Source organism: Pungitius pungitius, chromosome 1 (genome assembly GCF_949316345.1).
Source record: "Pungitius pungitius chromosome 1, fPunPun2.1, whole genome shotgun sequence".
In the NCBI taxonomy this organism is placed as follows: Eukaryota; Metazoa; Chordata; class Actinopteri; order Perciformes; family Gasterosteidae; genus Pungitius; species Pungitius pungitius.
Genome location: NC_084900.1, coordinates 35,448,940 through 35,464,607, shown reverse-complemented (window position 1 = coordinate 35,464,607; position 15,668 = coordinate 35,448,940). Strand labels below are relative to the sequence as shown.

Below are 15,668 nucleotides of genomic sequence, written 5' to 3'. Positions count from 1 at the left end.
AGGTTGAAATGTGGTCAACTTGGATCAGTTTAAGTTTGCAATAAACCGACCACATGGGTTTTACTGATGTGATCAGTGATGTCATACCGCCACCTGCTGGCATAAATATACAGAACCTTTTTAGAATTCACCTCTCACTACTGCACATCAATAACTTTGTTTCTTCCACAGAGTGTTTGTGCTTTCTCGCCTCATAGGTTTTCATAGATTGTGGTTCTACCTGGACCGTGTACCTGCTGACCACTGCTCCCGCTGTCACTATTGTAGCGTTCCGTGTCAATAAGGAGCCAGGTTTATGATGAATTGGGTTTATTCTGCTTCACACCAACCAAACACAGGTCTTCCAGCACATCCGACCCGCCACATTCGCGCCAAAAACCCCGGAAGGGGCGGCACCCCAACACTGGCCCAAGCAACACTACCAGTAACAGAACCATATACATTTTGGAACTTCAGACACGCTACACTATCATGGTATCAATCTCATTAATATAATTATAATTAAATTAATAATTATAATTAAACCTCTTCTTAAGAAACCTACTCTAGCTCCAGAGGTGTTGGCTAACTACAGATCCATCTCTAATCTTCCCTTCCTCGCTAAGATCCTTGAGAAATCTGTCACGAATCAATTATGTGACTTTCTACAAAACAATGCTTTGTTCGAGGATTTCCAGTCAGAATTTCGAGTGCATCACAGCACAGAAACGCACTCAGCAGTTTAAATCTTGTTTATCGGATCGATCCCAGTTTGTGTTTGTGAACGGTGAATCATCGAGGACCACCAATGTTGGTCACGGAGTCCCACAAGGTTCTGTGCTTGGACCGATTTTATTTACCCTGTACATGCTTCCTTTGGGCGACGTTATCAGAAAACACTGCATAAACTTCCATTGTTATGCAGACGATACTCAACTGTATCCATCGATCAAGCCAGAAGACACCAACCAACTTGTTAGACTTCAGGACTGTCTTAGAGACATCAAAACTCAGATGACCTCCAACTTCCTGATGTTAAACTCGGAAAAAACGGAAGTTATGATGATAGGCCCAGAGCGCCTTGGAAGTCAGCGGTCACGTGATACAGTCTCTATGGATGGAATTGCTCTGGTATCCAACAGCACCGTCACAAATCTGAAACACCTGAAAAAGTCGAGGCTGTGGCTTAGTGGAGAGTTGTGTTGTCCTTGGATGAATCAATGGTTTGATCCCAGCTCCACTAGTTTCCATGCCCATGTGTTCAAGACTCTTCACCCTAAATATTTGCCACACAGGTTGTGTGTGAATGTTAGTTATGACTGGTGTAATTGTGTGTTGGGTGGATAACATGCAGTGTAATAGATATACAAATACGGTGAGTTAACCAGCTTAAATTAGAACTTAGTTCTGGCCCTTCTTTAAAATCATTTAAAAAATGCTCAATATTCTGCTCTCTTGCATGATGTCTTTATTTTTACATTCATACATACATACATTTGGACATTTAACTGGACAACAAACTACAATAGCCACTGCATGCAGGTACCTTCACTTCCTCAAGCCAAACACAACTACTTTATGGAAGGAAAATTAATTCAAAAAACAGGAAATTGATAAAGTGCATATTTTAACTAACCAGGTGGTACGACAGCCTTCTGCTCACTTGGCAGGACACAGTGTATGGATGTAATCTACAGGATGGCCCAACTGAGACCTCAACACGCTAGACACATGTGTTCAAATGAATAGTTCTTGGCTTTAAAGTGGAATCTATATGGAAAGAGCCGGAGAGCAAGAAGGCCACGGCGCCTGGTCTACATCTGCATTCAGTGCAAGTCCAACTAGTCGTGAGGAGTCCCCAGACGCTTCCATCTCATCCAAATGTTTGCTTTAGAAACAGAGCCTTTATTAGATATGTATGGAGACAATAACGATGGTTGTGGTCAGTGAGAGCCCTTTCAATTGGAAAATGTACTGATTTTGTCCCAGCGGACCGGACTCACGCGTCAGAGCAGAGACCAAACTATTTAGATTGATTCAGATTTGATGTCATAATGATATGAAATCTGTTGTTTTACAGAAACACATTTCTCTTCACTCAGGATTTCTGCTATGGGACATTCATTCCAGAGCTTTCTGAGGGACTCCCAAATAACCCGTACGCTGATAGGCTCTAACGTTTTAAAAACAGCAACCCAGGAAGATGTTGAAGTCAGTTCCTTGTAATGTGTAGCTATGCCAAACGTTACAACTCGTTCATCTCATTCATCAGAGAATCAGCAGTGTGTGAATACATCTCATTCCTCTGTGCATCGTCTACCCTCATTGGCCTTTAAGTTAACATTTAAGATACTTTAATGGTCTCCTTTGTTGTTTAACAAGCTAAAATATATTAAATTACTTTACTACCCAAAAAATAAAGATGTAGGTTTACTCTCAGAGAACAATAAAGGAAATGCACTTCACAAATGGTCTACAGTTAAGGTTTCTGGTTCGGTTCTCAAAGAGCTAAGCGTCAAACAGTGAAAAGCAGCTTTCCTTCTCGCCTCCTGAAAGGAAAAATGTGACAACACTGCAACTGGAGGAATAAATCCTGTTGCATTGTCCCTTATGGCACTTGCCCAGTGTTCTAAGCGTATAGATTAAAAACCAACAGGAGTTGACTTGGAAGAGTTAATTGGCGTCAGGTTCTGGTTATAATGAAGATGCATGGGGAGCTGGGACTGTACTACAGCTGGTGACCTCAGCTTTATGCTCACTTAAATATTACCACCACTGAACATTATGTTGTGACCTATCAAATAGCTAATTCACTTTCAGTCTTCCTTGTGTCACCATGTGACCAGCAGAGCACACGAGTCCCACTCCGCTCCATGTATCCATGTCACAACCAGCCGGTAACTCCTCCAGACAAACAACCTTCCATTCCTCCTCCTATGTACACAACATTGTGCAAGATTTCCTCTAATCAAGTTCACCAAACACAAGTGTGTCAGCAGGAGGGCAGTGTCCCTCCGGTGGTTTGTCAGTGCGGCTCACTTGCTGTGGTGGAGGTACTGCTGGGTGAACATGTTGAGCTCGCTGTCCAGCCATCCCGCTTTGTTCCTAACAACACAAATACATACATATATATACACTTATAAGATCTTTATGTATGACACCGCAAAAGCTGTGCCGTGTAATTAAACAAGTGAGCCCAGAGTGACTAGACTACCGTACATGACAGCATTAAGAAGTACAACGCATACATATATTTGTCAACAAGAACCCAAATGGGACGACATGTATGACACCAAATGACGCGTAAACAGGCTCCTTACGTCCCTCACGTCAAAACGGGACAACGTGGTGCTCTTGTGCCATGTTACGTTAACATTGACACGCTTTTGTTAGTTTATTTAACGTGAAATGCTCCCACACCTTGGACGACTCAACTCAAACAGACGTCTTTGCCTGCGTCATGTGACTCGCCGGCTGCTGGCTGCTCTTTCCTTTATGTCGGCTCGCTCTTTTGAAATGTATTGAGTGACGGAATAATTGCGATTTTTATTGATTTTATCGATTTGTTGTTGCAGCCCTAAAACGAATGTTAATGTTAATTCAAAAGGATTTGGCAGCAGAATGTATAAGTCCAAGTATGGCCCTGTGAACAGGTACGGTTGATGTGAGGTTCTTACCGCAGCAGCTTAGCTTTGCTCTGCAGGCCGTCCAGGAGCTCGATCTTGCTGTTCATGTCAGTGATCTCCTCCTCCAGGTTCTGACGGGTGACATCCACTTGCTGGCACAGCTGCGCAAAAACACCTGCTAACTCCCTTTAACCAGAGAAAGAAGGGACACATTCTAAGACTACAAGACTCCATTCATCTTTCTGTATTTAAGAGTCTGAACTTGTTAGCAAATCATTAAATAATACGCATTATCGTTGCTTACTGCTGGACTTGGTGGCTGCAGTTGGATCCAGTGTAACTGACTATGAGCTGAAGCTTCTCGCTAGCATAGTCCACAAACTGTCTCTTGAAGGCTCTCTCCTTGGCCCTTGTGGTCCAGGTGAGCCGCTCGTAGATGTACAGGAGTCCGTACAGACCCACTGACAGGGCGATCAGACGCCAGCCCACTGCCTTCCACACCTGCACACACACCAACAGAGCTGTAGGTACCGTGATGCCTCTGATATCTACACACTCTGAGGCTGATCCAGCTCCGTTAAGATGACTGTTGGATGACGGGTTAAACTGGTGTACAAAGGCTGAGGGTAAGAACATAGAGTAATAATAATAATAATAAAAGAAGGTTCTGTATTATGGAATTAAATGTGTACCGTATTTTCGCGACTATAAGGCTTAAAATCATTTTTTTTCTAAAAAAACGACGCATGCGTCTTATAATCCGGAGCGCCAGATATATGGATCAATTGGTTGATCCATACTGGTTAACGAGGATCCATTGGAGGGAAAGTCTGGAGCCAGCAGCCGCGGTAATTCCAGCTCCAACAGCGTATTGTAACGGACTGTGTTTTCATGTTCTGGAGCGGCGTTGCACTTTACAGAGTTTTGGGATGTTCAGTGAAGGGCGCACAATGTGACGTCACTCATCTTAGTGCCACCTATGGGGACACGGGGATTGTTGTTGTTTTGGAGAGCGATGGTGTGTTTTTGTTCGGCCGACAGTAGCCTGTTTCTCCCATTAACGTTTGAACAACGTTAATGGGAGAGTGAAGAGTTTTCAACGTTTGATTTAGCACAGCCCGATCTAGTGGATGCACAACGCAGCCCCAGTCAAACGTTTTACTGCAGGGACTTCTCTAATGCAGCAGAGTGTCGGTGTTTTTCCGGCTCGTCCGTCAATGTTTTCAGTTAGCGCGGCAATTAGAACGCGACCCGTCGACGCCGCCAGCGAACGCGGAAGCACCCCCCCCCCCCCCCCCCCCCGTTGACCGGTCGAATTGGGTCGCGGCTCGTCATTAAGGGGTAAAGGTGGGTCCCGGAGCCAGACAAGTTGAGAACCACTGTTCTATTCTATGCGCCTTATAATCCAGTGCGCCCTACATGAAAATAGTTCTAAAATCGGCGATTCATTGAAGGTGCGCCTTATAGTCGCGAAAACACGGTATATATATTACACACATATTACAAAGGCTGTTAGTGTTGATGTGTGTCTCCTTACCACGCCACCAACCACAAGGACACCCATGGAGGTACGGGAAGTGAGGGAAGCAAGACCAGTCACCATGGAGACCATTAGCTCCTCCTGGGTCACAGAGCTCTGAGGGAATGGAGGCATGCTGCTGCTGACTGGAGTCAGGGCCATTGGTCGAGGGACCTGCAGGGAGAACACAGGGACTCAGACTTCAATGCTTCTAGGAATTAAGAGTAAAGCAGGACTTTTACATACACCTTTCTGTTCACGTTTCTGTGTCAATGCAAAGTTAAACCCGGTTGTACCAATTTGTCACTGCATTATCCAACAGTTTTAGTTTTTAGTTTAGTTTGTACATATTACATTTAAATAAATAATACATTTTTGTATTTAAACTAGTGATGTCAACATGAATAGTCATGATAATTATTGTCCCAGGAAATACTAGCTGATATAGCTAATGAATTAAAGCAGTAGCATTTGTCATGGAACATTTGGCTTCACAGGTGGAGAAAGGGAGGAACAGTCCACAGCCATAATATGGAGTACATATAAAAGATGCTCTCATGCTTAACATAGGTATTATAGCATGTATCAAGTCATCCTTATTGAGGATACCTGCTTATTTAGCATTTTACAGTTCTAGATGACATGAAAAATATGTTGGTGTTGAGATATGATTGGGTTACGTTATGGGCAGAAGTGACAGCAGTTCTGAGGGATCTGATCCCATCCGAGAAGCGATGCCAGGTGGATACTCCAGGTGTGGTCTCGAGCATGTGGGATAGAGCGGTCATGTCCCTGCAGGTCTCACCTGGTCGCTGTAGCCCATTAGGGCCCGCCGCGTGTTCTTGGGACCAAGGAAGCGGTTGACCAGCATGGTCCAGCCCAGGGAGAAGTGGAAGCTGATGTCCTCCTGAAAGTCACTGCAAAGCTTGTCACAGGCGAGGTCATAACTGAGGTTGAAGCACTGACGAGGAACCAGCTTGTCCACCTGCTCTCTGACCAGGTTGGGCAGCAGAGGCTTCAGCCCATCTGCACAAACAAGAATCCAGAGAAGAAATTCAGTTACAACTTAACACCGATCTTGGTGACACGTAGTTGTAGGGAGGGTGACATGCGTTGTGCTCATACTGTGCAGTAAATACAGGGGAATGGTTGTCATACCGATCATGTCCGTCTGTGTGGCCTGCAGAGCACTGGTGATGGAAGTGGAACATCTCTCCGACATGTTCTTGCCCAGACCCATCTCTATGTGCCGATGGAGCTCCTAAAGCAAACAACCACAACTGTAACATCCACTGCTGATGCTGTTTCTTCACACTAAATCGGTGCACTCATTTCCTTTTAGGGGGTGCGTTAAGCTCACATTAAGCCAAAAGTCAAACTCACATTCTTGTAGACCTTGAGCACCACTGGAGATGGGTGGAAGTCCATGTGGTAGTCATCCACCAGCACATGCAGCTTCCTGATCTCCTCTGACATGGCATTGGACACCTGAAAAGGAGCAGACAGAAGCAGTCTTGATATTTAAGGGTTCCTTTTTGACTAAATAAGCTTTTACTTTTATTTTATAAGTGAGGAAATAATGAGATTATATAGAAATTGAGGAACTAAAGCCCAGCTGTTAATTTAGAGCCACTAATGCAGCTCCTACAAAGGCCAGTGTATGATGTCATTTTGATGTTTACCTGTCTCTCCACCTCCTCAGTGATCTTCTTGATCTTGGCTTTACAGTCCATGCTCAACAAGTCCAGCTGCTTGTCTATGAACTCCAATCGGTCCTGACGGTCCTCTTTGGTCTCAAGGCAGTAGATCCTTCCAACAGAGACATCAGATTGCTATTTGACAACACTGCACATTGAAGATTGTGTCTTTGTTCCAAAACGGTTTTTAAAAATGTATCCAATTAGCCCATCTATGGGTGAAAGTATAAATTCTGATGGCAGATGTTCACATGTGTTTTCCTACAGTCTCAATCCATGTAGCCTACTTGTAAAATGTACTTTTTAATAGCCAACACACCTCTGCTCTTGTGCAGCAATGTGTACAGAATCCATAATGCGGCGCAGGGCTTCAGAGATCTGTTTGGCCCTCACTGTGTGCTGCTCAAACTTGGTCTTCACCGCTGACTGGGAGATGCACTCCTACACACAGCAGCAGGGAGGCGCACAATGCAGACACACACTTAAAACCAACAAACGGGTTGTCTGACTCCACAACTCCACAACGTCTGATAACTGGAGGTTTTTTTTACTTTACGCAATAAATAACATACCACAATTAATCAGTTAGAAAGTGTTGAGAAATACAAAACAGCATCAGAAGTTTTTAAAGAAGAAATCAAATGTAGGACAATATATTAGTTTGTCATCCCAGCCAATTCCTCTCTGTGGCCAATGACAATGGCCCAGGACGTGTTCTGCTTTAGCACAATGCTGCAGTGTCATGGACATCATATGCATGACTTTATTCCTTAATCCATTAAAATCACATTCAGAATTGGTACATACCTCAAATCGCCTCTCGAAGTTCTGGAACTCAAACATTCGGGCTTGGAATCCCTCAGCAAGAGCTCCACCTGAAACAGGACAATGACATGAAGTAATGAAGAGAACAGGAGAATATTTTCCCACACATTTATGTGTGTTATTAAACCAATAGTAGGTATAATCTATACATAAGTCACTCCAGACTAATTAACTAATTACTAACTGAAAGATGGTTTGGATACTATATCATTGTATGGTTATTACAAGATTCATTGAAATTCAGTTGAAATCTGATGGATGAATAACATTAAGATATCTATGAAACTTCTATCACCAAACCTTTCATCACGTCAAATGTAAACGTTTCCATGACATCAGGATGGACTGTGACTAACATCCCCACCTGCTTCAGGCATTCCTTGGGCCTTCTGTACACGAGCCTGAAGCACTTCTTTGGCAGAGACAAAGAAGATGCGGTCACTGGCCTGGGCTCGGTCCACCAGGCCGAGCTCGTCCACCAGGAAATTGGTGCATCGGTCCATATGCTGCCTGCGGACCTGACACAACAACAACAACAACACACTTTGTTGTAGGGCTGTCAACGAATACTCTATATTTGAATTGTTGTTAAAAATAACTATTCGAATGATAAAAAACAAAAAACAGCAGCAGGGGCACAACCGTCTGCTTTGCGGGGGGGGGGGGCTACTGTACTGACTTTATATTGCATGAATAAAATAAGACTAGAAGCTACAGCAGCTTCAAACACTGGTTTGATTGTTTGCCGTTTCCATGTCTCGTTGTATTCATTTGTCCTGTCATTGACGTGTCTATTGTGTCTAAACCAGATATTCGAATATGTGGGTTTTTTAAGCGAATATCCGAAAGCCCTACTTTGTTGAACCATATTGACAAGCTACAACGGTGACCACTGAGCCACCAAGCTGCCCACATACATATGTACGTACAACCGGTATCATTCAAGAACCTGTGAATGACCCAGAAACAAACTTCAACTGAATTGGGTTTGCATATATTTCCTAATGCGTGCAACAGCGTGATAAAAATGACCATATGAATACGGCTGGATCAGCTTCTAAAGATGATTTTATGAAAGTGAGTCAGTGAGTTCAGTTTGTCAGGTAGACTGTGTTGGTCAGTTTGTTGAACGTTGTTCATAGCGTAAGGCGATTTGAAATCGGGATACCGGGTGAACCTTTTGTAGGTTGTCTTAGTCTGAAGCCAAGGTCAACTGGCATGTTGTGTCCGAGTAGCCAAAGTGGTTGGTTTATGCATACAACCTACAGGTGTGTGTTTTGTCAGCTGACTAACCTCCTCCATGTATTCAGGCTCAGAGGCTGAGGCGTCCCAGCGGTTGTTAAGGATGAAAATGTTGGGACTGGAGAGACGCTCATTGACCTTGTGAAAGAAAGACTTCTCCTGTAGGAAAAAAGTCGTTCACAATACTTCAAACGTGTAAAAGCAGTGTCACATGATTCCACTGCCTCATCATATGACCGCTCTGAAGAGTATGTCGCATATAAGAGTCTCACCGTCTGCATCAGTGTGGACTCAGAGTTCGCCACGAGAACAAATACATCGGCATCCAGGCAGAATTTGTCGATCCAGCTGTCCAGTTCTGTGGTAACATCAATACCTGGGCTGGAGGGGTAAACAGAAAATAGAGCATGGTGGCTAAATTAAGCAAGAGAAAAGTGAAAGGAAATATACAAAAAAGGTTTGTACGTCAAATTACGCTCATTACATAGAGCTTATCCCACATTAGCATAAGCATAATAAGAGGGGCCTGTCATCAGTGTGTAAATGATGACACAAAGTGTTAAAGCCCTTTGAGGGATTGGAAGACAACAAAAAAGGGCTTTACAGTCCATTTACCATTTGTATGTTAGAAGAAGGTGAGCACATATTTGTTGCTTAAAGATTATTAACGTGAATCTAACCTGTCCACCAACACCAGATCATCCCGGAGCAGAGCACACTTGGCTTTAGGCCACATGACACAGACCAAGCTGCCGGCGTCCAGGTCCTCGTCCTGGTGCAGAGCGTGCGCCAGCTGGTTCACAGTCTGTAAGCACAGCAACGACCTACATTTAACTCCTACCCACTGTAGTAGTGGAGCTACAATCAGTGAGCCTTGCTAACCTTTATGCTCTTCCTCTCCTCGGAGCCTTCGGTGAGAAGGAAAGCCTCATTGCCATCGGTGCCCTCCACCCTCAGGAAGCAATTGGTAGTGTGTCCTATTCCACTTGGCAGCACCTTGTCACATAGCATGGCATTGATCACAGAGCTCTTCCCATTACTGGTCCTATAAAGAGAAAACAACATGCAGGCTTAACAAAGCTACATTTTAAGGTTCATCAATGTACCTGCAGTTTCTACAACTGCAGTACTAGACTAATTGGACATGCTGTCAAAAAAGGCACTTTATTCTTCTCTTCCAGTTGTGGACAGGGTCAACTAGCTGGAGGTGGTTCTACTGTTCCACCTGGAACAGGATCTGCTGGTTTTTAGCATTTTCTTCCACAGATTTTCTGGAGTAAAAATGGATGATCTTCTTTTGCTCTTTGACTCATACTTACGTTTAAAAGCATTTTGCATTATATGTGACCCTTTAAAGATTTACAAATTTAACCGAAAGTGCTTACAATAAAACCAAGTCATTTGTACTCAACAACGTTCTAATAAGGTGACAGAGAAGCAACAAAGCAGTTTTACAAACCTCCCAAAGAAGACCACCTTCATATGCCTGCGGGCCAGCACTTCTCCAATGCCTGCCACCTTGGCGAGGTAACCCCGGACCTCCTGGACCTGCTCCTCGGTGGTGACTGGATCCAGCTCTTCATTTTTGTGAGTTTCTAACATGTGGATGTCCAGATTACATTTAAATGTGACAAATGCAGCGATCCTCTGAAGGAAAACATTTATTCATTTAATTTATGTTTAGAGTTATAAAATGTTCCAGTGTCATAATATTTTGAGCTGACTTTGCCTGTACAGTAATGTGACGTAAAACCATGCATGGCATTAAGCAGCCGAGCTGTCATGAGTCCTAAATCACTGCTTTTTTCTGTGTTAATTCACACAGAGCAACCAATGGCAATGCAGGCTGTTAACTTTTACCAACCAAGTCTTGTCTCTTACTGATGCATATGACGAGTGTGTAACGTGTGACACGGTTAGAGAGCAAATGCAGAAAGGAAGTTACCATCTAGAAAGGAAGCACTCTCCTTAATGTAAACCCCCAGCTGTTCAAAGATCCCGTTGATCTTCTTCTTTGCTGTGACAAAATGCTTGAGTGGCGATGCATTCACTTCCGCCATCAGTCTCTTATCCTTCTTGCCGTGGACTGCGTTGGTGTTGGGTCGTGGGAAAACCAAAGACATGGCACTGAACGGGGGATAAAAGATCAAAACACCCATATAAGCATTCTGGCAAGTGAGAACAAAGCCTGCAACTGAGAAAGGTTAATTGTACAGCCTGATCTCACTCTTTAAATCATTGGATTCAAGGCTAAAAATAAAAAAAGAGACAGCGACTCCCATGTGTATGTTTTTTATACTGCGATTTATACCTGATTATATGCCTATATTCTTCATAAAATGTCTGGATTTCTTCTAAAAAGTAGTAAAGTAAAGTAGTATTTTGTTTTTGAGTTAAAATAAAAAGTTTTATCAATAATTCCACACAACTCATGCACATGTGTTCAGGACCTACTCGAACATTAACATGTTTTATACTATATGTGAACACAATTTATTAAATCTTACTTCCACACATCTTATTTTTATAACCGGATTTTACTTCACGTTAATCTTTCTTACCGTGAATGTCAGCAGATCCTTTAGGTGCACTGACATTCAAGCAGTGTCCTACAGTGTCAATAAACACAAAACCCAATCGATTCCTCTTCCTCTAACGAGCAGTAACGTTATTAACGCGACGTCAGCTATCGTTACCGGGTTTTTAAACGTTACGTGCGTCTGTGGCGAGGGGACCATCACCCAGCTGTGACCTTTCCGTTTGAGGGGAACTCTGTATTCGTGGTGTGGGGGACGCAGTTTACTGGTTTAAAAACGTTAACCGACTAAACGTAACACACCGGTACAAACTAAAGTGGAAAAGCGGGACAGACGGAATTCATCTGAAATCGATGAAGTTGACGTGAGCGGTAATCAACGTTACAATCTGCGCAAGCTAGCCGGTCAAGGTCCAAGTCGTCAAGCTGTCTGAAGTCAAGCTTAAAACGTCACACATCTAATGAATGTAGCTAATGTATCCAATATCTGTCAAATGACCACCAACCGTTGCTTTGTGTTAGCATCAATAGTTAGGTAATGGTCCTGACTAGCATTACAATGCATTGCAATCGGGTCGGATCACCTAGCCTGCCAGATAAGTCCAATTCAAATAGCAGCATGTTAGCCAATGTCAGTGTAACTGTACTCCAGAAACCCTTGAAAAGACTGACAGCGGTCTCTGGAAGCGACTTACCGTGGATACGGGTCGTTCCTCACAAATAATCTGCTAGCATCATCGCCCCTCGGCTTTCCGAATCTCTACAAGCTAACTAGTTAGCCGCTAACGTGAGTGCGCGACTGGACGTCAGTAGCTAATGTTAGCCATGCTAGGCTAAGGGGGCGTCGCTCAATGACTTCCGGCTTGCTAACAAGCTGCAGTGTCCCTAACTAGTCGAGTCGGTCCAGCGCATTACAGGGAAGCTTTTGGCACGTGGAAGTTTGTTTTAACGTTACCATTTACTTAGACGGTAAAACAAAGACACGGAAATATCATCTTTTTCATTTTAAGACATATTCTTGTGAGGGGTGAGGGTTTGGGGACAGAGGATGTTGCATGTGTACAGACTGTAAAGCCCTCTGAGGCTAATTTGTAGTTTGTGATTTTGGGCTATATAAAATAAAATGAATTGAATTGAATACCAAGAACAAGTCAGGTCGAACGGCTGCTGAGAAATCTTTTATGATTCTATCCCACGCTTCAGATATCCTGAAAAGCTACATCACGATCAAGGGCGGGAATTTAACCACCTTTTCCAAAAACCTCATCAGTTGGCAGGAATTGCTCAGTCTGGAGATACCCCATAGCACCCCCTGTTGAGCGTCTGAACAGGACACTCCTACAGATGCTGCAGACTCTTCAAGAGGAGACAAAACCTGAATGGAAAGACAAGAGGGAACAGGCTATTCTGCACCATCACTGCACCATATACACCATTCCTGTATGGAAGAGCGTCTGCCTGTTGATTTGCTCTTTGAGCTGAAACCTGACCAGGAGCCACTGTCCAGACAAGTGGGCTTCTCGGAGGAGGAGGACTACACGATTGCCTCAGATAACAGTAAAAAGTCCGATGACTGCAATGTTAAAGTCGCTGCTCCCTGGCGATCGGGTGCATGTCAAAAATCTCTCCGAAAGAGTTGGCCCGGCTACATTTGTGCATACTGGGAAAAGTTCATTCATTGTGTCGTGGAAAGAATTGAAGATGGACCTACAGAGTGCAGCCGGAGACAGGAGCACAGAACCTCCGTACCCGGCATCGGAACCTTCTTCTACCTGTCAAGGATTTCAATCACATAAACAGAGGAGAAAAAGACTACTTCTTCTTAACCACATGATGAACTGTGCTGTGGCTCCAGAGTACGTCAATAAGACAACAGAGACAGCCCAAATGCAGCAGCCACCTGATTCAGATCTGGTTACTGTGCCTGAGACGATGCCACTGCAGATTCCGTAGGCTACACCACCTGCTGAGGAATTTCAAGGGGAACTAGCAAGGGATGGCGCTATGGTGGAGGCAGATTCAGAGGAGCAGGACTTGTGGGCTTAGCACAGAGTCATCAGGGGGGGGGGGGGGCAACTGGGAGGAGGTCAATCCGAGCCACGAGGAATGTTATATGTTAAATAATCACCTTCATATCAGCCCTGGACATCAACAGCACATTGGAGGTTTGCCTGTGTACTGTGCCTCATGCCCATGTACCCATCTGTTCAGGAACCCAACCCAACCCCTGTGACGATGTACAGTGACTTAAGACGTCTGCACTAGTACAATACACTACCCATTGGTTTGGTTCTGGATGTTCGGAGACGTCTCTTGAAGCAGGGGGAGTGTAATAGGTTGAAAACACCGTTCCACGCTTAACGCGCCCTGTCATCGTAATGTTCTGAGATGACGTCACTCTTCCATGTGACCTTTTTTGCATGAAGTCTGCTCAGTTGGTTAAATAAACAGACACAGTGGAAATCAAAAGATTCATTTATTTTATGTTCTGACAATCAGAAAATGACTTTTCACTGCCTTCTAAAATCTATTAAGTGATAATACAAACACCTAATGAAAAATATATCTAAGTTAAAGGTGTCAAAAGCTGCATCGTAGTCACTCTCAGAGCCGACCTAATTGCAAGCAACACAACATGGATGATCATTTAGGGAAATGAACCCTGGGATCCTCTGCACGGCCTCTTTTAAGGTCAGTCTGGAATGCTTTAACGGGTCACCTCATCCTTTACATCTCCATGTACTGTCACAGGTTAATGACTCAACGTTTTTGAGTTAAAAGCATCATTTAAAATATGGTAAGTGAAATGTAAACCTTGTTGTTTAAGTGCTTGTTGGATCATGCACACACATCCAAAAACCCCTTCGTACTTCTGAACTGGAGCACTGGATGGGGAAGTCAGTCAATATGTTATTTTCTAAAAAATAATTTCAAAAATCAGACAAACAATGACAGCACCTTAACGTACTTATGGGCCAGCTGTGTGGAGCTCCATTTTCATTCTTCACACAACTACTCCTGTCACCCTCGTGTGAACAACCAAGTGTAAAACCATGGAGGCGTGACTGAGTGTGAGACCTTCTCCGTTTGTTGGAGCAACCTTCCTCCAGACCTGTCATTCCTTTAGACTGAGGCCCAGATCCATAAACGGAGTAAACCATTCCAGACTGAAGAGGCAGAGACATGATGCAGCGTGGTACCTGTTGCACTAAACAGCATCCAGCAGGGAGCTAAAACTACAGAGCTACAAAGTACATGTGCTTGTTCTGACAAAAATAAAACTCTACACAGACATTTTCTCTGCAGTTAGACGGACAGTCACCTGTCTCTTCTTTGAGGTAGTAAATAAGTAGAAATATCATTAAAGGCAAGTATTGAGAACAATGTTTGACTCTGGAATACACCACCAGCACTTGTGTGCACCCTGTATTAAAAAGTTGAATTTGGAGCATGCAGCCATCCTCAACAGTGGTAAACCCAACAGTTACAGGCTAAAATCTATTACTTTTTGCAAAAAGATATACGCCATGGTGGAAGTAGAGAATTTGACCAAATTCTAGCGTCAATCGTCACTAGATAAAAAGTTTAGATTTGTGAAAAGTCTGCCTCTATAGTTTGTATCTAATGGCAGAGGTAAGAGCCAAAATAACTAGAAATCAAATACAAATAAAACAATCCCACCGTTCTGTGTTTGAGGTACAGATCAAACTCTTTTTTTTAGAAATGTTATTAAGTGCTTAAACCCAGTCAGGAGATTAGGCACTCTTAGAGAGGCACAGCAGTAGTATTTTAAGACGTCGGTGCATCACCTGGAGGTTACAATGGAAGTCCTTTAAAATACAGTCGGTAAGGCAGAAAGGAGAAAAGCATCTGAATCTCTTCATCAAAGATCTTCTTTCCAATATCACTCCCATTCCAGTTGGAGGACTTCTCCATCTCCACCACCAACAGAATGAGTGGAGCATCCATAAGTGTAAGGCTGCTTGTTCAGATGAAGTACTCCTGCTGTGCTGCACTGTGACTCCGTTAGATGAAGCATGGTCTTAACAGACCACTTCAGCTGCTTCCCTTCTCTGGCTTTCCTGAGCCTTTGCAGGGGGAGGGGGGGGGGGGTCACCTTTTAGTCCTAATTACATCAGATACTCTTGAGATCCAAGACCACAACAGTGGGGAAAAATAAGTGTCAATACATAGTAAAAGCTACAAAAACAAACAAGTGCTCCTGAGGGCCTTTGTAGAATCAT

The 15,668-nt window shown here is 43.7% G+C and overlaps 1 protein-coding gene across 1 annotated transcript; it reads right to left on the bottom strand.

Moving 5' to 3' along the window:
• Positions 1-1,432: 1,432 nt before the first annotated feature.
• mfn2 (mitofusin 2) lies at positions 1,433-12,417 on the bottom strand. The gene is made up of 18 exons (XM_062566242.1): positions 12,120-12,417; positions 10,834-11,015; positions 10,348-10,483; positions 9,771-9,933; positions 9,569-9,693; positions 9,161-9,269; positions 8,940-9,047; positions 8,011-8,164; positions 7,629-7,696; positions 7,141-7,262; positions 6,807-6,933; positions 6,508-6,612; positions 6,283-6,385; positions 5,930-6,150; positions 5,143-5,298; positions 3,910-4,106; positions 3,657-3,791; positions 1,433-3,084 (listed from the first exon to the last, which is right to left on the bottom strand). Exons 2-18 carry the CDS (start codon positions 11,009-11,011, stop codon positions 3,015-3,017), a joined length of 2,277 nt encoding a protein of 758 aa, XP_062422226.1. The 5' UTR covers positions 11,012-11,015; positions 12,120-12,417; the 3' UTR covers positions 1,433-3,014.
• Between the last annotated feature and the right edge of the window lie 3,251 nt (positions 12,418-15,668).